This window comes from Eschrichtius robustus, chromosome 20 (assembly GCF_028021215.1).
Source record: "Eschrichtius robustus isolate mEscRob2 chromosome 20, mEscRob2.pri, whole genome shotgun sequence".
Taxonomy (NCBI): Eukaryota; Metazoa; Chordata; class Mammalia; order Artiodactyla; family Eschrichtiidae; genus Eschrichtius; species Eschrichtius robustus.
The window spans coordinates 54058131-54081745 of record NC_090843.1 but is presented as its reverse complement, the minus strand read 5'-3'; the positions used below and the strand labels follow the sequence as shown (position 1 = coordinate 54081745).

Sequence of the window (23615 nt, the reverse complement as noted above, 5' to 3'; positions counted from 1 at the left end):
AATGAGAGTTAAACACATGGTTAGATACTTCCAGCATTTTTGGTAAGAGTACTTCATTGGTGGGGCCGTGTGCCTCATTTTTTATTGCGTTAGGAGGTGTCTGATTAGCTCACTAACCAGAGTTCAAGTGGTACAAATAGTGGATTTTTGTCTGTTTTATTTTAAAATTACAGTCAGTTGCCAGCTAATTCTCAAAAGAAATCAAGATCTGGCAACAATTTGCCAGAGCTGAGTAGTACCTACCCCCTTTTAGTTTGCCACTAGCCCCTTTACCTCTCCTATGCTTGCTTGTATGTTGCTTACTTATATCACGCACCTTGCCTCTGTAGGCATTTGATTTTGTGATCCATGCTTTAAAAGTGTCACCAAAGTAAGTTATTACAATCCAGGTTTTTAAGAGACATCTAAGTTGTTTCTCAGAGATTCAGTTTAAGATTGACAAGAGCACCCAAACGGGCCTGACTTTGGGCACAGGGAAACGTCTTAATCATTGGGCCATAGGTGTTTTGCTGGGATTCACGTGACGTTGTCATTGTTGTTGACCCAGAAATCAGTTAGCAGTATGTCCTGCTACCTGGCTGGGTTACTCTGTCTGCTGTCCAGTAGTGAGCCTAAGGAATCTGAAGGTATCACTTCTGTTTCGTAATGCAATTTGTACCTGTGGGAATTGAGGCCTACCTACAGAGCTCTGGGACAGAGCTCTTTCCTCAGCATCCTGTTGCAGCCAAGCTTGGTGAAAAGTGAGAAGTTATACTGCCTAAGCGTGTGAACTGAAAAGCTTCAGGCTGTGTTTTAGTAAAGTCTGAATGCCACCCACCAAACCAGTTGGTTAGAATAAGCTTTTCTGGTCTCATGTAGTTTTCCTTGTCCCCAGGCTTTTTGATAGTTATGTGGAATCTCTGGCAGAGTGAGAACCTTATTTGCCAAGGTTTGGGAATCATCTGCCTGGATTTTGTGTGCTGTCCCTGCCTGAATCTCTTGTGTCCATGTTTCCATGGTGGTTTTTCCTTCGAGGATGATGATTTTCTTTCCGACTCTGATACATGGCTCTACAAGGCTGGATAGTATATGAGTACATTTTTTTCTTGCCTTTAATCAAGAGTCCAGCAAAGTAAACATGGGCCAAAAAAGGAGCACAGCTTCACTGTGGGAAATCCAGGTCAGGTGGCCGTAGCACAGAGCTTTCACATGCTCAACTTATTATATTTGCTTGAAGGCTTTTTTTAAAAGTGTGGTATGCAGGTGGCATTTTCTTCAGACCCATCCTTTGTCTTGCTTTTCAGTGCCCCTTGCATAATTTGTGCACTCCAGCTGCTGCTGCTGCTACCACTGCTGCCACCACCGTGCAGAAGAAAGCTGTGATGTGTGGGTGATACACATCTAATGCCTCCACCTTCCCCTCACCCCCCTGCCCCCACCCATGAACATAACTATAGATGAGAGCATGGTTTTAGAAGGCCTGCTTCCTTAGGCAGGATGTCTTGCCTTGTATTAGAGTGAGTTCCAATTCCTAGAGTTGTATCATGATCCTTCAGGTTGGCACTTCCAGAGCTAGTGCCACTATGAAGCTCAAAATAGCTTTTGACCTGATTTCCTCTGGGTAGCCTAAGCATTGACTTAATTTACAATGATAGAGAAGAATTGAGTCTCTCTGCTAATAGGTAAATGTTTTGTCCATGATAACTCAGTTATTGCATTGCCCCATAATTATATCGTCAAAGCAGAGAAAGTTAGCTTAATTTTTTGGCCTCATGAATACAGAGATTTTATATCTGTGAGGTGGGTACCATGTATTTTTTCGGGGTTGCTGTGGGCATTTTATTAACTTCATGTCACTGATGTGGCCCTTTACTTTTGTAAAGTAGCTTACAATATGTACCCCGTGTCATTCTCCTCCACCCTGGCAACTCTTTGAAAGTATTCTTCTGTCAACTGAGATTTGGCAGCATGTGATGACAGGAGTTCATAAGAGCCTCTTTCTACAGGAAGAGGCTACAGATTGGCTCTCTTTTTCTCAGGCCATAAGAAACAGCTTGGTGAGATTACTTTCAAAGAAAGTCAGAACTAGGACTGGGTTTTTTCGGATATTGATCCTATGAGTTTGCTGTGAGGAACAGCCTCTAACAGACAAGGTCTGGGGCCACCTGCCTGGATCACTGTTGGACTCTCGGGCTGATGTCTGTCTTTGTCTCTTTGTGGTTAGCAGTGAGTGGAAGTTTCTCAAAGTACATTGGCCCTAACTACAAACCCTTAACGCCCCATATGACCTCGGTCACCAAACCACTTCAGGGCTTTATTTTTATCCTAGCAGTTTTGTTTCAAGATGTGAGGTTGGTTTCTTTCCTCTAGCAGAGCAGAGTTCTCTAGGGGGAAGAAACAGAGTGCCAGGGTGCAGTTGAGGCTGGTTAGACACCAAAACCACACTCTTCGTCTTTCTGGGCTTGAGACGTGATATAAGCCATGCTGCAAACACCAGCTTCCACATAGTGAAGAAACCTCGTCAGATACTTGCTTCATTTATTTTTTGTGTTTGTTTTATTTATGTTTTTAGACAACTAAAATGTGGAGGAAGAGGAGGTGTACCTTCCCATTCTGCTTCAACCAGAAATCTAATTCTAAGAATGAATACTTTCTTAAAATCCAGTATTTCCCAGCTTAAGGTTTTTCATCTTCCCCAAGAGTGTTGATGAGAACTCTCACAACTCACCAGGTCTCAGGAAACCAGATTACCAACATATCCTGTTCGCGTGCATGTGTGTATTCTGTGTTACCCACAGGCCACTTTCCACCCCACGTGACCTTTAGTTACCATCCGGAAAGTCAGGACCCAGATACCAGTCAGATTTTCCAGGCTTTGGTTTGGTTTAGACATTTTAGAAAATATTAAGAGTAGTAATTCTAAAGAGACTTTTTGAGTGGCACGCATAGTGAATAGGAAGTTATATACCCTCAAGGGAGAGGGAAAGGCTGCCCCTGTGCTCTTTTCAGTAACATGTTTGAAAATGAACATTCACAAGAAAACTTGCTACTGAAATGCACAGGGCAGGAGAGGAGAGAACTGTTTAATTGATTAGAAGTCAGATACATGCCTCAGTTCTTAAGTTTTAAGACTAAATTCTGAAGCTCTTGTTGCATTCTTTAAAATTGTAATGTTCATTATTGGAGTTGTTTATGACACACGGCATCGAATTTTATTTTAGTCAGCATCTCTCAATATAAGTGGACTGTAATGAGTCAGGTAGTGCTCTGAACAGGGGGAGATACAAGACTGCCAGTGGCCTGCAAGCTAAGAAGCGTTTATTACCTTTTTATGTAAGGAGTTGTTTAAAAAGAAGAACGTGTGACAGAGAGACGTATGTGGCCTGTAAGGCCTAAACTATTTACTGCCGGACCCTTTACAGAAAAAGTTGGCCCACCACTGCCCCAGAAGCTGGGCGGGTGAAGGCAGTTAACCCAGAGGTCCTTTAGGACATTGATTGTTAATGAGGGTGTTATTGCCTTTTGGGGGCACAGTTCATTTTTCTGGCCTGTCACCATAGGATGTTTAGCATTCCTGGCCCTGTCCACTAGATGCCAGTAGTTGGCCCCCACGATTTTCCAAGGACTCCCTGGGAGGGGTGGAACTGTTTTGGTTGAGAACCAGTGATTTAGAGCCTACTGAGATTAAAAAAAACACCTTGTTAAGGTTTCTTCCTTCATTTCCTCTCAGTCAGAGAAACAGACCTAGAATTTGGCCCTTCATGGCATAGGGATCAACCACAGTGAGAGAGAATTCCAGTCACTGGGGGAATAGGGAGAATTTTCAGTGTAGAATAAAACGGTTGTAAGGAGGCCATTTAATGAGTGTGTCTGTTGCTTGTTCACCCTTCAGGACTTGTTCAGGTTGATGTATGATTTATGAAAGGTTTGTTTTGATGTTGGCCATGCTTTGGAAAGCATGTTCCTCTCTATGTGAGAGGAAGAGTGGCCATCTTTGGCCTTTATGTCCAGATGATTTTGAGATCTGTGGGAATCCGTATGGTGTACTTGAGAGACTTGTTCAAAGCCAATGTAAAGACGTAGTTTTGGCATCTCCTGAATAACCTGATATCCAGACTTAAGCCAGAACTCTGGGGCTAGAGAATTTTCCAGCCTGGGAGAGTCGACTGAGAAAAGTCCTCCTTTGGCTCCTTACCAAGTTAGACAAGGGAGCAATCAGCTGCTGAGTTCCAGCCAACTGGAATGTATGTGCGGGTGTACTATAAATCGTCCCTTAGGATACAGCTCCTAGTCTGTGAAGAGCCTTCCAAATAAGAATGAGACCCTTACACAGGATCCATGTTCAATCTGCAGCTGCTATAGGAAGGGACAGAGTAGTGAGGCGATGTTACTAGTAGTGAGTGGGAGCAGCTCACTTTGTATATAACGTATTGTCTGTTGTGTGGGGTAAGAGACTGCACTGACCTTTTTGTTTTCCCCATGTTACCTTTCTCACCAATTTCCTATGTTTTTTTAAGTTTCTGACGATACTCGTGGGGAGACGTATCTGTAGTTCTGTTATTTGCAATCCCTATCTACTCTTTAAGGTCCCGGGATTTCATCTGTCTACTCTGTTTTCACTGTCTTGGGTGTGATGTTTGGGCTAAGGTAGAGAATATGAAATAGTTGTCTTCTTGGCTTGTGATCTTACCCCAGTCGGTTGACCCTTTGTTTGGCTCCAGGGGGAAACTCAGGTTATTCCCCTCCTGGAAGCCTTTCACTTTACTCATAAATATTTAATATTGAAGTTACTGCTCAGTTTTATTTTCCCAAGTATTAGTATATAGACTCCCTAGACCAGAAGGAACTTAAAATACTATCGAGATGCTTTCTGATGCTCAAGTCCCTGTAAAATGTATTTATCACACATTTTTATTATTAAGAGCTTCAGTGATTTTTCCAGTTGTCTATCTTCTGTCTACCGATTCAAAATTTATTGAGTGTCTGCTCTGGGAATCACTAGGCATCTCTCCTCCTTTTGCTCTTTCCATGTCATTCATTCCTAGAACATGTACCTAGGTGACATGTTGGTCCGTGGTAGTATTGCTTTGACTGAATTGTACTTTGGTGTAAGGTCATCAGCCTATATTAAGACAAATAATAAAAGAGGCCTAGGGAATCATTGCTGTTTGCATTACTTGGTATCTTCTTTGTGGAAACCCACGGGAGACATTTTTGCTTTTAGTATCAGAGATAGTTGTACTGTGTGAGGTTTTTTTGTGTGTTTTTTTAAACCTCATGCACATTTACGAATTTGTTATTCAGAATAATTCTCTATTTTAATTGTTCCAGAGGTTAGAGCTGAACTTGTAACTGGCTTTAGTAAGTGTCAGGGATTTCTGGCATGCATTTTGTGTCGTGTCCTTACTGCTCCTGACCTCTAATCTTTTTCTTGATGGCTCCTCTTTCTTTTTTGTATTCTGTCTTGCAGTACAGTATATACCTTTATATGTGGACTTAAATAATTGGCTTCACAGTTTTATATGGACATTTTTCTCTTTTCTCTTACTTATCCAGTTGTGAAACCCCTTTCTCAGGTCAGCTAGTCATCTCTGAGGGGATCAGGGTTTTTCCTGTCCCCATTCAGGTCATTTCCATAAATATTTAGTGAATAGCTTTGTATGCTGGTCATTATTCTAGGCACTGCACCTAGAAAGGTAAATGATATTGGTCCTTCCTTCAAAGATACAGTGTAGTAAGAAAAATGGATACGTAAGTAAATACTTGTAATGAAATGTTACATGTTATAATAGAAGAAATATGTATACTGTATAGGGGTAATACAGAGGAGAAAGAAATTAACTCATGATGAACAGGGAAAGCTACCTAGAAAGGTGAATCTGTCCTTAATTTTGAAGGATGAAAGAAGTTCTTTAGGGAGATGTGGGTAGCAGACTTTTCTGGCAGAAGGAACAGCATGGATTAAAACATGGTGTGGTTAGAAACTGAGTGGTTGCTTCTGAGATTCCTAGCCAGGAGTCTGTCATTAGAACATCTTAGGCCACAGTACAGATGGCCACACCAATGCTGTCTAATCAGTCAGCTGGAACTGAAGATTCATCACAAAGTGGATACTACTGGGCTTTTGATTTGGCCCAAGCTTAGAAGTGAATCCTTCAAATAGTTCTTCTTTGCTTTATTTTATGCATTAGCAAAGGTTGAGTCATCCTACAGTCATGCCTTCCATCATTCTGGGAAGCTTTCTGAGCCAAGCCTAGCTTGGCTTGGGAATAAGTTATGCACTGTGTTGTAACTGTTGGCAATAAGTCCTGTTCTTGCTCTTCACACACACAGTAGGACTGCAACTACTGAAGCATATGGAAAAGAGGAGTTGGAATAATACCTTTGTGGATTTGCATTTTTCTGGGGTGTTTCTTGGTAAAGATACGGAAGTCTTATTTTGTCTAATGAGATTTTGAGCTGACTTGTGCCACAAATCTCTGAGATGCTAGGCCCTAATTTGTAAAGCAAACTATTTGTAAGTCAGTTGACATTCTCTTCGAGGAATTTCTTTGGCATATTTTCTTTTAGACTTCTGGACAGATCTGTAAAGCAGTATGGCTTTTAAAATACTTTGAAGTGATACATATCAAAAGGTTGGATAAGACACTAGTAGATGCCCTTGGTGCCCCCTGAGACGCTGTCCCTTGTGGCTGATGCAGACTTGGAGTCAGATCTTCTGGGTCATATTCCTAAATTTCTTTTTATTTCTGCCAACACATTTCTCAGTCTCTTTCCTTGTTTCTACATCTGTACAATAGGATCTAATTTACACCATCAATAGATCTGGTATTTAACACCAGCATAGCTTTCTGCACCTAGATGGAGCCACAGCCTTTTAGCACAGTCACCTTCATTTTTTACCACCTCAGAGTTAGAATCTTGACGGGGGTTAGGACATATAGGGCAAAGGATACTGGCATGAAATAAAGGCTTTTTGTGGAACAGCAGCAGAGGTTGTGGTAATTTGAAGAAAACTTTATTACAGTATAATATACATACAGGAAAGTGCATGTATCAAAGCCATACAGGTTGATCAATTGTCACAAACTAAGCAAACTGTGTAACCCAGTGTAATTAGTTTTTATTTATTTGTTTGTTTGCTTGTTTGTTTTTGGCTGTGTTGGGTCTTCATTGCCACACGCGGGCTTTCTCTAGTTGTGGCGAGCGGGGGCTACTTTTCGTTGTGGTGTGCGGACTTCTCATCGCAGTGGCTTCTCTGGCTGCGGAGCACGGGCTCAAGGTGCCCGGACTTCAGTAGTTGCGGCATGTGGGCTCAGTAGGTGTGGCTCGGGGGCTCTAGAGCACAGGCTCAGTAGTTGTGGCGCACAGGCTTAGTTGCTCCATGGCATATGGGATCTTCCCGGACCAGGGATCAAACCCGTGTCCCCTGCATTGGCAGGTGGATTCTTAACCACTGCGCCACCAGGGAAGTCCCGGCGTAATTGGTGTTTGACTCGTCATTTTCGTGCTTCTCTTTCAACTCTAAACTCACATTTTCCCTATACATTTCATAGTAACAGTGAGAGGGATAAAGCACTGTAAATAAGTTAGGAAGAAGTTAATGTTCATGATTTACCTGCTTTCTGGTGTGCCTAAGATTGAGTTTCATTGTTGAGAGAGGATAAGGAAAATGAAGAGAATTGGATCAAAGACAAGGAATTTGAAGGTGTTTGCCATGCCTTTTGAACTAGATATTTTGAGTCTGGGAACCAGCACAAAAAGGATATGACTGACAGAAAACTAGATGGAAGCAGGCCTTCCTCCAGTCACAGTGAAACTGAGTCTCTCACCAAAAGTGCTGTGGTTTTTGGCCTTAATGTTGAACTCTGGCTGTTGGGGGAAAAGTGACATCATGGCCAGCCTGCTCCTTGGCGATGCTTGGGTCCAGCTGGGATGTGGGATCCTACAAGTTCTGCGTTGCATGTTTATAGCCTTGTCTGTGGTGTCCAGGTAAATGCCAGGCTGCGTCAGCTCATGTTGTCGTCTATGTGTAATCCATTTTTATTCCAACCATTTTCTTCCCTTTCTACTGCTAGCTGCCAGTGAGGTAGAGGTGCCTCTGTTGATAAAGAACAGATACAGAAGTTCACATCCAAACCTGAATAACCATTTTTAACTTGAAACACTTTTCCTAGGAGTTGATGCTCCAGAATCCTTCCCTTATTTGGTGCCTTGCTTAAATCTGAAGCTCACATGAGGTTGTCAGAGCGCCCTGTAATGCTGGTTATTTGCTTTTTGGTGCCCACAGCAGAGTGGTTTGTGAAACCTTCTTTGTGACCACATCTTTCTTAAACTGAAGCTTCGTTCTTCTCTGGGTTCTTAGATTAGTTCTTACTCCTCCCTTTCCTGAGATATTCAGGGGTTTTCCTGTATTGTGGTAGGTGGGTAGGCAGGAGGGTATGTTTTCTCATATTTTTTCTGGACCATGCACAGTCCCTTGATGATAGTGTGTAAATGCACATATATTCTTTGATTCTTGAAGAACTACTTCCTTATTAAACAGGCAGATTGTGGATTTATCTAGAAAAATATTAGGGTTTTTATTTTACTAGTTTTATTACTGCTATTTTACTGATATGGAGAACAAGCTTTTATTCACTTTTCCCACTTTTCTTTCTTCTCTCTTCTGGCTGGCATTATCGTAGGGTACAGTTGTTAAGTGCTTCCACCAGCTTTCATGGTATGATCTGGACTGGAAGTATCTACTTCCCTTAATCTACAAGAGTTCTCGGTTGGTTTGGCCCAGTGGTCTTTCAGTGAATGATAGCTGGAGCCATTGGTAGGTTTTTGCTTGGGGTTGCTTTAGCTTTTGGCCTTTATAAACATCCTCAGTGTGATTCTTGGTTCTGCCAAAAAAGTTGCCCCCTTTTTTTTTTTTTTTTAATTAATTAATTAATTTATTTTTGGGTGTGTTGGGTCTTCGTTTCTGTGCGAGGGCTTTTTCCAGTTCCAGCGAGCGGGGTCCACTCTTCATCGCGGTGCGCGGGCCTCTCACTGTCGCGGCCTCTCTTGTTGCGGAGCACGGGCTCCAGACGCGCAGGCTCAGTAGTCGTGGCTCACGGGCCTAGCCGCTCTGCGGCATGTGGGATCTTCCCAGACCAGGGCTCGAACCCGTGTCCCCTGCATTGGCAGGCAGACTCTCAACCACTGCGCCACCAGGGAAGCCCAAGTTGCCCCTTTTAAAGGTGGAAGATTAAGAGCTCAGACTCTGGAACCAGACTTGGGCTGGTCACTTAACCTCTCTGTGCTCAGTTTTCTCATCTGTAACATAGAAATAATAGCAGTACTTACCTCACAGGATTGTTGTGAGGTTAAATGGGCTAATAGTCATAAAGTGCTTAGAAATGTGCCTTACACAGAGAAGGTGCTGGAGAAGTTTTGACTGTTACTAAGGTGGTTGAGTATGACACACTTGTTTTGCTCAGCTGGGAAACCTTGAGCTCTCGGTGTCTGAGTTGTGTCTTAGTAGGTTGGGGTACTTTTAACTCCTAAAGCACAGAGCCAGCTCTAAATTCAACCTGTCCTTAGTTGGGAGCTGCCCCCAAGCTTCTGAAAGGTGCAGTCCAATAGTTAAAATCAGGTGTGAGGCCACACTTCCACACTATGTGGATTATATATCTGGGCAGAAGAGTAGAATAGGTTCTTCCAATCCTTTGCTCCCGTTGGCTGAGCCTTATTTGTGCTTCAGGATGTGTCTTTTGCTCCGATCATATGGCAAAGCCAGAAATTGTAAAAGTATGGGTATTATAATCTTTGGAGCAAACTCATATCCATCCATCTCTTCAGTCAGCTGTCCCTCACTATTGATAATTCCTGTGTCCTGGTATATAGAAACGAATCATTCACTAAAGGACATCAGCCTAGAGCTGTGCTGACCGGTGTGGTAGCCACTAGCTATATGGGGCTATTTAATTAAAATGAAATAAAATTAAAAGTTCAGTTCCTCAGTCACCATAGCCACCTTTCAAACACTCATTACTCACCTGTGGCTGATGGCTACTGTATTGGTCAGTGAAGATAAGGAACATTTCCATCATCATGGAAAAATTTTATGGACAGAGCTCATATAAAGACAGATGTGTGTATATAATAAAGATGTACCATGATACCCGGTATCACAGAGGCATGTGAAATAGTCTCTGAGTCTGGAGGATAAGGTGTCAAGCTCAGCCTGGAGGTAGAGGGTTGGGAAGAGGGTCTTAAGCAAGGAAAAGAAGGGCTTTATTCGATATAAAAAGGAGTGCATGAGAAGGCATTAGACGGAGATTGGCCATAGTAGCAGGAAGAACATGGTGAATTTAGGGCATCACAAATAATTGTTTGTTGCTGAAGGGTAGGCTGTATCAGCAAGAGTGGAGGCAGGAGGAGCAGCCAAAGACCAGACTAGAAAGGCTATTTGTTCATCAAGTATTTATAGGTTACCCTCTATGAGTCTGCTGGCTGTGGTGAATGAAATCCACAAAGTCCTTCCTGTCATGGTGTGTGTGTAAAAATTGGTGATAAGTGCTATAAAAACAGTGTAAATTAGAGCAGTCGTTCTCAAACTTTGGTACAGTACTATCATCTGGGAAGCTTTTAAAAATCATGATGCCCAGGTTTCACCTCCACGCCAATTAAATCAATATCTGGAGATAGAAGTCAGGCATCCGTATTTTTAAAAGATTCACAGGCAATTCCTACGAATCGTAAATGTTGGGAACCACTGGGCTAGAGAGAAAATATCGCCCCCCCACGCCCCCTGAGTGGGAATGTGCTTAGCATATTCAAGTATCAGGAAGCCGCAGGAGTGGAGAATGATTATTACGCAGGACTCTTGTCGGCCGTTGTAAGGACTTCGGCTTGTATTGTGATGTTAGCTGTGGTCTCTTCTTGTCCAGTCTCTTGAGCTGGAATGTAGCAGATGGAGCTGCTATTACTCAGGATCAAATCCTTAAATCCCGATAGTACTCTGTTTTCTCTTCTTTTCCTTTTTTATTTTTATTTATTTATTTATTTATTTAAAATAAATTTATTTATTTATTTATGGCTGCATTGGGTCTTCGTTGCTGCTCACAGGCTTTCTCTAGTTGAGGCGAGTGGGGGCTACTCTTCATTGTGGTGCACGGGCTTCTCATTGTGGTGGCTTCTCTTGTTGCGGAGCACGGGCTCTAGGTGCACAGGCTTCAGTAGTTGTGGCTCGTGGGCTCTAGAGCGCAGGCTCAGTAGTTGTGGCGCATGGGCTTAGTTGCTCCGCGGCACGTGGGATCTTCCCAGACCAGGGATCGAACCTGTGTCCCCTGCATTGGCAGGCGGATTCTTAACCACTGTGCCACCAGGGAAGCCCCTCAAATCTATATATTTTAATAGATTCTTCAACAGTCTCTTACTGAATATGTATTAATTACCAGACACTATGCTAGGCTGTTTAAAAATATTATTGAAAGAAAATAAGATAAGAATATCCAAATTATCTCTAAAAATGAAATCAGTGTTTCACTTAGTTTGAGTAAGACTTCTGTGTGATTTTAAAGACTTCTGCTTGGTTCTGGGCCACTGCTGGTCTCTGTAAATTTAGTTACTTAGAACTAGAACCATTGGGAGTTAGGGACAAGGGATCATGATTGATTGAGTGTGGAATGATGGTTTTCTTTGTCTTCCCTCTTTTCTCTGTCTCTATTGCCAATGGATGATTGCAGCAGCTTCTTAACTGGTCTCCTGGCCTGTAAACATTTTACTCCGCACTCCCCCCTGCCAACCAAACAAAAAAAAGACAATTAGAATTTCTAGACAGTTGTCAGAATGCCCTTTTAAAAATGGAGGTTTGGGGCTTCCCTGGTGGCACAGTGGTTAGGAGTCTGCCTGTCAGTGCAGGGGACACGGGTTCGAGCTCTGGTCTGGGAGGATCCCACATGCCGCGGAGCGGCTGGGCCCGTGAGCCACAACTGCTGAGCCTGCGTGTCTGGAGCCTGTGCTCCGCAGCAGGAGAGGCCGTGATGGTGAGAGGCCCGCGCACCGCGATGAGGAGTGGTCCCCGCTTGCCGCAACTAGAGAAAGCCCTCGCACAGAAACGAAGACCCAACACAGCAATCAATCAATAAATAAATCTTTAAAAAAATAAATAAATAAAAATGGAGGTTTGCTGATGTCACTTCTCTGCTCAAAACCCTTCAGTGGCTTTAAGATCAAACTCTTTAACAAGGACGTCTACAACTTGGCCCAGCCTATTTCTTTAGCCTCCCTCTTGCAGAATCACTCACCTGGCCATGCCAGTCTACAACGTGCTACTCTTGGGACCATCACACATGCTGTCCCCTATGCTTATGACACATAGGCATGACATGACTCTTTACCTCTTTTCCTCTGAGATCTCTGATGCTCCTGCCGTGGAAATACACAGCATCCCATCCTTCGCCAATCATGTTACTTTATAATTGTGTCAACCACAGAGGAGGCATTACCTCTGCCTTGTTCATAGTTCATGCACAGTGTCATGTCCCTAGAAGATGGCAAGTAAGTTTTTGTTGAATGAATACATGAATGGGTGGACACAGTGTGAAAAGGACCTCACCATCATCAGCGCTCTGTTGATCCATTCATTTAAAAGATGGTTTGAGCTTGTGTATGTGCCTTTGGAAAACTATTTTCTGGTGCCCAACTCTTCACCAAGTGGGAGCTTCAGCCCTGTCCTCTTCTCTCCCACTTTGTGCAGTTGCAAAGGTGTCCCAGCGCCCCCATTTTTTTGGGTTGATGGGCATGAGAGTTCCCAGGCTCTGAAAGAGATGAGTCAGAAAGAAGAGTCATTCAGAAAGTAACTCAGTCAGAGCAACAGTGTCGCCCTTTGGCTGAACTTTCTCTCTTTCCCTGTATACCTTGAGATGCTAAGCTGGTGGCACTTCTGAGCTGTAGATTGTCAGACCACACAGCACAGGGATTCATAAGCCTTAGTCTGACACTTTTCCTTGATTAGGGATGTTTTGGGAAAAGTTCTGGGGCCCTCTGGCCTAAGTGAAATATTGATTCGGCTTGGGTGTGTTGTGTTTCCACCCCATAGTGGCTTCCAAGGTGGAAACCTTGAGAGCCCCATTTATATTTCTCTGTAGCCTTTGGGGCGTTTGAGGTCAAAAGCTTTGAGAGCAGCAGTCTTTTGGCATTTGGTGTATTTTGTGCTAACATAGAATAGGATGGTGTTTGCCCAGAAGCTGGTAAGAAAGATTAGATTTAGTTAGAACTGTTCATTTGTGGGCTTTTAGAATTGGAAGGAACACTGTGGATTGGTGATTCCCCTGAGGTGATAGGTGGGAGGGTAGGTGTCAGAACATCCAGAGAGGTGGGGCTTGCTATTAAACAGCCTATGAGAATCATTGCTGTTTCCAGTATGTGTGTGGTAGCCCTGAAGTGTTATGCAGGTACAAACATTTTTTTGAGACCCCAGTGTTATAGATGAGATTAGGGATCAGCAAACTTTTTCTGTAAAGGGCCAGATAGTATTTTAGGCTTTTGGGCATACTCTCAGCTACAGCTGCTCAGCTCTGCCTTTGTAGGGGGAAAGCAGCCACAGACAATATGAAACAAACAAGTGTGGCTGTGTTTCAATAGAACTCTATTTGTGGACCCTGACATTTAAATTTCATATAGTTTTCATGCGTCATGAAAAATTCCTTCAATTTTTTTCAACTGTTAAAAAATATGAGAGCCATTCTTAGCTCATGGGCCATACTAAAAAACACTTCGGCCATAATTTGCTGACGCGTGATCTAGCCCAGGGATTCCCAAATCTAGCTGTCTTTCAGAATTACCTGGAGACCTTTTAAAGATGCTGATTCGCAGTCCCCTTCTCCCCTCCCTGAGGATTCTGATTCTGAAGGACTGGGGAATCTATATTTTTTGCAGACGCTCTTCTTGTGATGCGTACACACTCAGGGTTATAGAATCACTGATATTGATCTCACCCTGCCTTCTTGTTTTATAGTTGAAGAAACAGCCTCAGAAAGTTGACATGATTTGTCGATAGTTATATAGCAAATAAATGGCATAACCAAAATTTGAACCCAGGTCTTGAACCCAGATCAGTGGTCTTTGTTCATACTATTCTGTACTACTCCCTCCGCCACAGTAAACAAATGAGCGATAAATACAGAGTAGTCACAAATTTGTGGTTCTTTCTTTTCTTTAGACCTAGTGCCAGTTTTCCTCCTGAGAGCCAGCCCGGTACTCTAAGCTCAGCTGTCCCTCTGCTTGCTGGCTGGGTTTTCCGGAGCTGACTGCTGATTTGACATTTAGCCCAATTTCCCTCCAGTTTGCTGGCTTTAAGTAGGAGAGATAATGAAGTAATAGCAAGTAAATTGCTTTAATGTAAGACTTTGTTGAGGCAGCACTAAGCTGCAGTGTGAGAGTGAGAGCTGTTGTTTCAAGGGGTGCATTGGTTTTAAGAGGCACGTTTTACACTTGAATTCACATGGCTCAGATCCAGCCATCTAAGTAGGACAGCTGTACATGGGACTTGGGCTTAATTAGAGCTAATTGAGCTGTCATCCTGCCCAGAACAGTTCAGGGGTGAAGAAACTGAAGGTGAAGAGTAATCACCATACCTGCTCTACCTCAGCCTCAGTGTGGCTCTTTGGGATTCGAAGATGGATTTTTGTGATTTGCTGTCTCCCTACAAGGCATTTGAGTCTTGCTACTTGACTTGCCTATACATTTTTATTTATCTATATCCTGGAAAGAGGAATACTGAAAGTTCTAATGAGCAGTTTTTATTCCTGCTATATGATTATTTCACTGCTGACTTACCGGTAGGCTTCCACGTTTTGTGTGCCGTGCCCTCCTTCCTCACTTTCTCTATCATCTCCTTAGATCTCCCTGCCACAGACTTTCCTGGCTGAGGGATAGTGGCAGTAAGGGAAGCACAGTGCCTCCTGGCACCTTCATAGTCAGAAGGCCTTGTCTTAGGTTTTGGAACGTAAATGGGGAGTTGGCAAGTTGGTATGTTATTTATCTTTTATTCTTGGGCTACAAGTTCTTTGGCTTTGGGGACCCTGTCTTATTGGTCTGCTCTTGATTGTGCCTGTCAGGGGAGCACAGGGATGAACGTGGGCAGCTTCACCTCTGTGCTCACATTCTTTTCCACCTGTGATCTCAGTGCTTTAGGGAGATGATAACTGGGCTTTGATGGCAGGCTCTGCAAGTCCTGGATGTTTTCTAACAGGTACCATTGAAATTTGGTCTTCACCTATGTTGTCTCATATCTAAGGGGATAGAGCCCTCCCCTTTTAAAACACAACAAGGTTTTTTTTTTTGAGTACTTGGTATATAAAAGTAGAGACATCCCAGATGAATAAATTAGAGAATGATAGTTTATGTTCCCCAAAACACTTTAAAGACGCATGCTGGAATTCCTCTTAATACTGAGGAATTCCTCTTAATTCCTCCTACTGTCCTTAAAGTGATTCACTTTTCAGAAATTCAGTTTTCCACACAACTTTTTAGAAGCAGGAACAACTATTAAGAATTAAAATTGGGCATATTTCAGAATCCTCTCCTCTGGTGATGTCTTGCTGCCTCTGAGGAGCTTCTTTCTCCTTCCTTGCTACACAGTTCATAAAGCACTTAGGCAGTTCTGAGTGGTAATAACCGGGGCTTGCATAAGACATTTATTCCTCAAAATGCTTTAATTTGTATTACTTCGTTTTATCCTTTCAGCTCTGAGTTAGGTACCGTCAGTGGTAGAAATTCCATTTTACAGTTGAGGAACAACCCAAACCACTTTACTCATAACCCCATAGTTAATGGAAGGACAGACTTTGTTGTGAGTGTCCAGAGACCTACCCATCCAACTATTGCCATTAGTGTCACTTTGGGTCCTTGCTTTTAGATGGTACAAAAGGCTCAAGAGTCCATTGTGAGTTGGTTATGGACTTAAACCAGAGAGCCAGGAGCCCTTTAATAATTCTAACACTGTCTCTTAGGGCTACACCCAAGAAGCATTTTTAGTTTCTGGTGAACAGTATGTAATTGCACGAGGAAGATCTGGAGACAGATAGTCTCACCATACGCGGAAAAACAGCTCTTTCTCTACCTGAGTGAGACCATCTGAGTGTATTGTTAAGAATCAAAAAGCTCCAAACAGGGACTTCCCTGGTGGCGCAGTGGTTGAGAATCTGCCTGCCAATGCAGGGGACACGGGTTCGAGCCTTGGTCTGGGAAGATCCCATGTGCCGCGGAGCAACTGGGCCCGTGAGCCACAATTACTGAGCCTGCGCGTCTGGAGCCTATGCTCTGCAACAAGAGAGTCCGCGATGGTGAGAGGCCCGCGCACTGCGATGAAGAGTGGCCCCCGCTTGCCGCAACTAGAGAAAGCCCTCGCACAGAAACGAAGACCCAACACAGCCATAAAAAAAAATAAATAAATAAAATTTTAAAAAAAAAGAAAAAAGAAAATGCTCCCTATTTCACTTACAAAATTAATTAAAAAAAAAAAAAAAAAAAAGCTCCAAACATGAAGCCAATCCATGGTGATGTGTTGGAGAGGAAGGAAGCTCAGACTAAGACCTTCCTTTTGTGGACTTGGTATCAGTTAAGTTTTCCAAAAGCTCTGCCTCAGCACTTGCTGACTTCATGTTATTAATTTACGATGGTGCTTAGTCCCATTTTGACCAATGTGTTACAAATCTACTTCCTCAGTATAACATGCTTTACCACTCTCTAGAATGTATCTACATTTTAGCTCCTTTCCTACTCAAAATGTTGGTGACAGATAAAGAGAAACTATATTTAGGGTAACAGGTACTTTCAGACTAAAAATAAAGCAGTGGTTCTCATTAACCAAGGTCAGAGAGAATGTGTGTATAGTTTGACAAAGTGTGCTAAGATTCCCTTCACTATCACTAATTGAAAAACAATGCACTGAAATCCACTTTCTACTAGATATAGTTAAAATATGATAATGGCAGGTATGAAGTCAGGTAATTAAGTAGGCTTCATCTACTACCCTAAGAGAAGGATCTTTGGGAAGTATAGCTAGAACTCCAGCATTAAAAAACCTCATGGTGGGGCTTCCCTGGTGGCGCAGTGGTTGAGAATCTGCCTGCCAATGCAGGGGACACGGGTTCGAGCCCTGGTCTGGGAAGATCCCACATGCCGCGGAGCAACTAGGCCCGGGAGCCACAATTACTGAGCCTGCGCGTCTGGAGCCTGTGCTCCGCAACAAGAGAGTCCGCGACAGTGAGAGGCCCGCGCACCGCGATGAAGAGTGGCCCCCGCTTGCTGCAACTGGAGAAAGCCCTCGCACAGAAACAAAGAACCAACACAGCCAAAAATAAATAAATAAAATAAAGAATTATTAAAAAAAAAAAAAAGTAAAGAAAAACCTCATGGTGCACTCATTTTGTTCCAGGAGGTATTGTGGGTTACACACTATGTTTCCTACCTAATGGGTAAGGAAAACTTAAAGGTAAAACTGAACTGCTCTTTTTAGTTGCTCTTATTCCCTCACTGGCCCTTCATGAATAAGCTCACCTGTTTTCTTCCTGAGATAGATGGCAGTTTAAGGGGAGGAGAACTGTTTTGGAATCGGGAGACCTGGGTTCAAGTTCTGTCATTCACTGGTTTAAGTTGCTTGAATTTCTGAGCTATCTTGCGGCTTGGGGGATAGTAATTGGCTTGAATGAGATGGGTTAATATCGTTCTGTTTCTACCAAAGTATCCTGTATGGATAAATATAACTAGTTATGAATGAGTTAACCAGTTTATGATTGGCAGCTGGAAAAAGGGACAGTTGAGTTAAAACAAGAATAGAGAGAGAATATATATTTTTACCTTTTTATTTTTTATTTTTTTAATTTTATTATTTTTTTTAAAATAAATTAGTGGTGCTTGATTTTTTAAAATAAATTTAATTAATTAATTTTATTTTTGGCTGCATTGGGTCTTCATTGCTGCGTGTGGGCTTTCTCTAGTTGTGGCGAGCGGGGGCTACTCCTCCCTGCAGTGTGCGGGCTTCCCATTGTGACGGCCTCTCCCGTTGTGGGGGACAGGCTCCAGGCGCGCAGGCTTCAGTAGTTGTGGCTCGCAGGCTTAGTTGCGCCATGGCATGTGGGATCTTCCCAGACCAGGGCTCAAACCTGTGTCTCCTGCATTGGCAGGCGGGCTCTCAACCACTGTGCCACCAGGGAAGCCCTACCTTTTTATTTTGAAATAATTTTATACCCATAGAAAAGTTGCAAGAATAATACAGAGAACTCCTGTAGATCCTTCACCCGGATTCTCCAGTTGTTAACATTTTACCACTCACTCAACCATTCATTGGGAGAGAATGTTCAGCTGACACTTGAGTGTTTACAAATGCCGAGCATGTGCTTTTAGTTGCCTTATCTCATGCACCAGTCCCTTAATGTATAGGTACTGTTATCTCCACTGCATAGAAAGAAAAACTTTGGGAGGTTAGATCAGTTGCCTGAGACCCCACAGCAGGTAAGTGGCAGAGGTTTGAGGGGTAAGTTTTTCACCACCTTCCTTTGCGTTCTAGCCCAGGCCTTGCCACTAACAGTGGCAGAGCCCTCGGCCATTTATTTTGTGGCAGGTCCTCATCTTTCCCTTCTGTTCATGGAACCCAGTGTCCCCTGCCCTGACTCACCTCACGGTAGAGACAGGTTACGTTCCATGAAGTATCCTTTTTAACTACAGAAATCAGAGTTTGGTCTAGTATTGCTGATTAAATGTAATTTGTTTAAGCAAATATAAAGACTGAAGATTTTTGCAGTTTGTGGTTGAAGTCATTGGGGAGGGGAGAATGCCCTCCTTTCCTCACACCCAGCTTCCTTGTGAAATTGGTGGAACTGCCACAGTTTGATTGTTTTTTTCTGTTTTGCAAGGGTATAAACCAGAAGAGTATTTTCCTCTTGGGCAGAGCATCCAGGGTGCTGGACTGTTCCTTGCCCTAACCATCACCTTGAGATCAAAATTCTTGATCCCTCTTCCCTGTCTGGCTACAGGGAAGCCTGAGCATATTGCTTCCAGGAGACCAGGGAAGATGACAGGGTTTGGTCTTTAGATTATTTCCACTTTCTTTGGAGTTGAATTTTTTTCCCTGCCTTGTTTTGCTTAGAGGAATATCTCCCCTAAATTTTGATAGAAGTAGATTTTCTAGAACCTTGACCTGAGTTTGAAAATTTGGTAGCTTATGGCTGTGAGCCAGATGTGGCTGGCAAACGTGTGCTTTTGGCTTGCCTAATGTTTAAATTTTTTTTCTTTAGTAGCCAACACTTAAAAGCCAGAGGATTTCACATAACCCCAGCTTTCAGTTTTTCTTTCAAAGAAAAGAAAAAAAAAAAGGAAAGGTTTGAACTTTTTTTTTTTTTTAATTTTTATTTATTTATTTATTTATTTTTGGCTGGGTTGGGTCTTCGTTTCTGTGCGTGGGCTTTCTCTAGTTGTGGCAAGTGGGGGCCACTCTTCATCACGGTGCGCGGGCCTCTCACTGTCGCGGCCTCTCTTGTTGCGGAGCACAGGCTCCAGACGCGCAGGCTCAGTAATTGTGGCTCACGGGCTTAGTTGCTCCGCGGCATGTGGGATCTTCCCAGACCAGGGCTCGAACCCGTGTCCCCTGCATTGGCAGGCAGATTCTCAACCACTGCGCCACCAGGGAAGCCCCTGCACTTTTATTTTAAAATCTGGAGAAGTACAATTTGATAAGCTAGTTAGTGGTGGATTACCTTACCCTTGGTTACCAAAGAAGAGTTCTGTTTTTTGGGTAGGTAGAAAAACAGCTCGTAAGAAAGAGAAGGGACTTATCCAAGATCATCATCATCCCTGTCCTGTACTTGTCAGTGTTTCATTTCCGTCATTATGGGGACAGAGTGACTTCTAGATGGCAAAAGGTGACAGCCATCTATCCAGCTTAGTTGGGATTCAGTGCTTCGCTCCCTGCACTCAGACACTACTGCCAGCAGGGGGTGCTGTCCGTTCACCGAGCCTGCTGTCATCTTGGCTCAGCTGAGCAGCAGCTGTTGGGCATGGGCCCTGGGTCTGTGTGAGAGCTTGGGTATGTTCATTTGGTTCCCATCCCTAGTGCCCACCCCTTAGACCCTGGCCAGGTTATTGTGTCACTAGGGACTCTGTTCAGTAACAGGAAACTGGGGAAAGTTTAATTGTTTTCTCCTCTCTTTTTTTCCCATGCAGCTGAACAAAAGGTTCATCCTCAGTTTTCTCCATGCCCATGGGAAGCTGTTTACCCGGATTGGGTAAGTGTGCAGGATGTTTATTTTATTTTCCTACATTACAAGTCATTTTGGAATTTAATATTGTTAGCAACTAGACTGTGTTTGTAACTGAGGGCACAGGGTGTGAATTCTTAGGGGCCTCCACCTTCTCTCCTCTTCCCTTCACTCACTCTCCTACTGTGCTCATGAAGTTTGGGAAATATTACTCTCCATCCCTCTGGCTCCCCTTTCCCTACCTTTACTAAAGCCCCCTTTTAACCACAATCTTTTCCCAGCCCCCACCCCTAATCCCTCTGGGTTTCTCTTTCCTCTGCCTTCCGGCTCAGCCCCTAGTGAGCTCCGCAAGGAAGTCATGCTTAGTCCCTGGGTGCAGCTGCCAGGGGTCCTCCTTGGGGGAAGATACTATCCACTAATTTTCCCTTAAAGAGAAGGGAAAATTAGTGGACAGTAATTTCATTCCTCCAACATTTTCTCTTCCTTCGAACCATAACCCTTCCTCCTGTGCTCAGTTTCCTGCACCATATTGCTGACCGCAGTAAATGCTAAGACTTCTCTATGGTTTCACCATTCACCACGGATTTCCATATAAATCTCAGGGAAGGTGGTGTGGGTGAGACCCTGTTACTTAATCCATTAAGTCTCTGGGAAGAGATCAGGTTTTGAGTATCCCTTTGGTGGATCCGAGTTTCTCCTCACTGTGTAAAGCTGGTGCCCCTGTGCTGAGTGCCTCGTTATTCCAGGAGAGGAACGGGTGGCAGTGCCCTCAGGTCGTCTCTGCATTTTGATATTTTCTGAGTTGGAGGTTTTATTGTGAACTACCCTTTGGGGTGATTTGCTTTGGATTATAGTTCCCCCAGTTGTTGTCAGTGTTTGCCTTTCACTTTCTTTTTTTTTTAAGATTTTAATTAATTTATTTTTTTTGGCTGTGTTGGGTCTTTGTTGCTGCGTGCGGGCTTTCTCTAGCTGTGGTCAGCGGGAGCTACTCTTTGTTGCAGTGCGCGGGCTTCTCATTGCAGTGGCTTCTCTTGTTGCAAAGCACGGGCTCTAAGCATGCGGGTTTCAGTAGTTGTGGCGCGTGGGCTCAGTAATTGTGGCTCGCAGGCTCTAGAGTGCAGGCTCAATAGTTGTGGCGCATAGGCTTAGTTGCTCCGTGGCACGTGGGATCTTCCCTGACCAGGGCTCGAACCCATGTACCCTGTATTGGCAGGCAGATTCTTAACCACTGCGCCACCAGGGAAGCCCCTCCCTTTCACTTTCTGTCATAACCTTGTAAGTGTATCTGTAATGCTCTAGAAGGTTTCCTTAGTGGGAGAAGCTGAAAAGCTTTGTCCTGCTTGAAGAAACACTGTTTGTGGATGGTGAACTAGAAACTGTGCCTTTTACATATTCATTTGTCATCAGCCTGGGCAAGAGTGACAGGGATGGCTATAGTCTTGATTTTGAAATGACTTGGGAAACTTGGAGTAGTGCCAATAGATGCATCTCTACTAGCAGAAATAAGTGTGAAGTGATTTACTCAGCAAGGTAAACTAGGTGCATCAGTAGCAACCCCTCACCCCACCCCCATGTCAGCTCTACTCTGGCAGGAGTTTTTGCTTAAGACTGTTGTATCCCTAGTGCCTGGCATGTAGTAGGTGCTCAGTAAATATTTGTTGTAGGAATAAGTGAATTATTACAAGAAATGGGTAGATTGTGAAAGACTGGAGAGAAGGATCTAGTATTCTATGGGTCATAGTAGGCCAGTCAGTAGTGAGTAATGTAAAGTTGCAGTTTCAGGGTGGGTGCAGTTTCAGGATTATTATCTTATAATAATAAGAAATTATTTCATAAAATAGCACATCATATCAGAAATACCACTGTACTGCACTTAAAGTAGGTGCTATGGTTCCTTATCTCTTTATTTCTTTTAAAATTCTCATTTAAAAAATCTTTTTTTCCCTTACTACCTTTCTAGTCAGTATTTTCTCCTTTTTTCCTTTTCCTGTGTTTGTTCTTTAACTTTTTATGTACCCCATGTTTGCTCTAAGTCAGGATTTCTCAACCTCTGTACTGTTAATATTTTGAACCTTATAGTTCTTTGTCGTAGGGGCTGTCCTGTGTAGGATGTTTAACAGCATCCCAGGCTTCTACCCACTACATGCCAGTAGCATTCCTTCTCCTCACCCCCAGTTATGACAATTAAAAATGTCTCTAGACATTGCCAAATGTTCCCCGCAGTGCAGAATTGCTCCTGGTTGAGAACCACTGCCCTAGGTATTTCTTAGCTCTGTTAGAGACTCTTGGGACTAAAAAAGTTATAGATCTTGGTCCAAAGTATACGAATGTTTAGGAGATATATATATACATACATACATATATATATATACATATATATATACACACACACACACACACATATATATATTTTTTTTTTAAATCAGGTTAAGCATTAGTTAGAACCTTATTTTTTCCCCTTTTTAAAACTCTCATATTTAGATATTTTGAAGGAGGTTTGAGAAAGGATCACAATAATGATTAAAAAGCTAGAAATTGATTTCTGAGAGGACAAATTAATCTTTAAAAAAATAAGGTAAAAAAAGTTTTATTTAGAGACAGCTGTTGGGGGTACCCTAACTGTGTTTAAATATTAGGGTCATAACCAAATAGTTTTGATTTCTGTTGGATGACAGCAAGAGAAAAATAGGCTTATGTTGCAGCTGGAGAGGTTTGGGTTAGGTGTAAGAAGATTTCACAGAGGGAAGATGTTCAGGAATTTTCTTCTTTGGAAGCCTTTGCAAGCGAATAGATTATCTCATTTGTCAGAGGTGGTTTGCTGTGGTCCAGATTATTTTTCAAGATCTCTTCCATTTCTGCATATAACATATTCTGTTGGCAAAAAGATAAGGCCAGTCTAGTTGCACCTTCATGAACAGTGAGTTGTAGTAGTGTTCACATGAGGAAAATGTATGTAAATTCTAGGCACCCCAGCCCCTCGGTGAGTATTCCTCTTGTGCTCTCCTAGAGGTAAAAAGAGAACTGAGCCCCATATTTATTCTGGAAGGCAGAAACAGCAATAATTTTTCTATTGGAAAAAAAAAAAGTATAGAAGTCTGTAAGACTAGAAAAGCAATGAGCCTGAGCCACACACAACAACATGGACTGCTGCCTAATTACCAAGAAGATGTGAAATGTGGGAGGCGTTGAAAATGAATTAAGAGTGAGGAGATTGTAATGGGGAGCAGCTGAAGACACATCCACTGTCCCGCCTGCCTGCTGAGAAAAGCCCCCCGTGGCTCTCCCAGTCTTCGTCTTGTCCGTGCCCCGCGTTCTCCGTTGCATCCGTGTACGCTTGAGGGCCTAATGTGTGCAACGCTAGTCTCCTTCCTCTCAGCAACCAGCGAAAAAGAGGTGCGGAGTGTT

General features: G+C 43.1%; 1 protein-coding gene across 3 annotated transcripts in view; it reads left to right on the top strand.

The window, feature by feature from the left end:
• Positions 1 to 23615, top strand: part of SMG6 (SMG6 nonsense mediated mRNA decay factor) — a 234536-nt gene that overhangs the window by 30585 nt on the left and 180336 nt on the right. For all 3 annotated transcript variants that reach the window (XM_068530486.1, XM_068530488.1, XM_068530487.1), the window contains one exon: positions 20176 to 20237. In XM_068530486.1, the coding sequence (XP_068386587.1) occupies positions 20176 to 20237 (62 nt within the window). The remainder of the gene's footprint in view (positions 1 to 20175; positions 20238 to 23615) is intronic.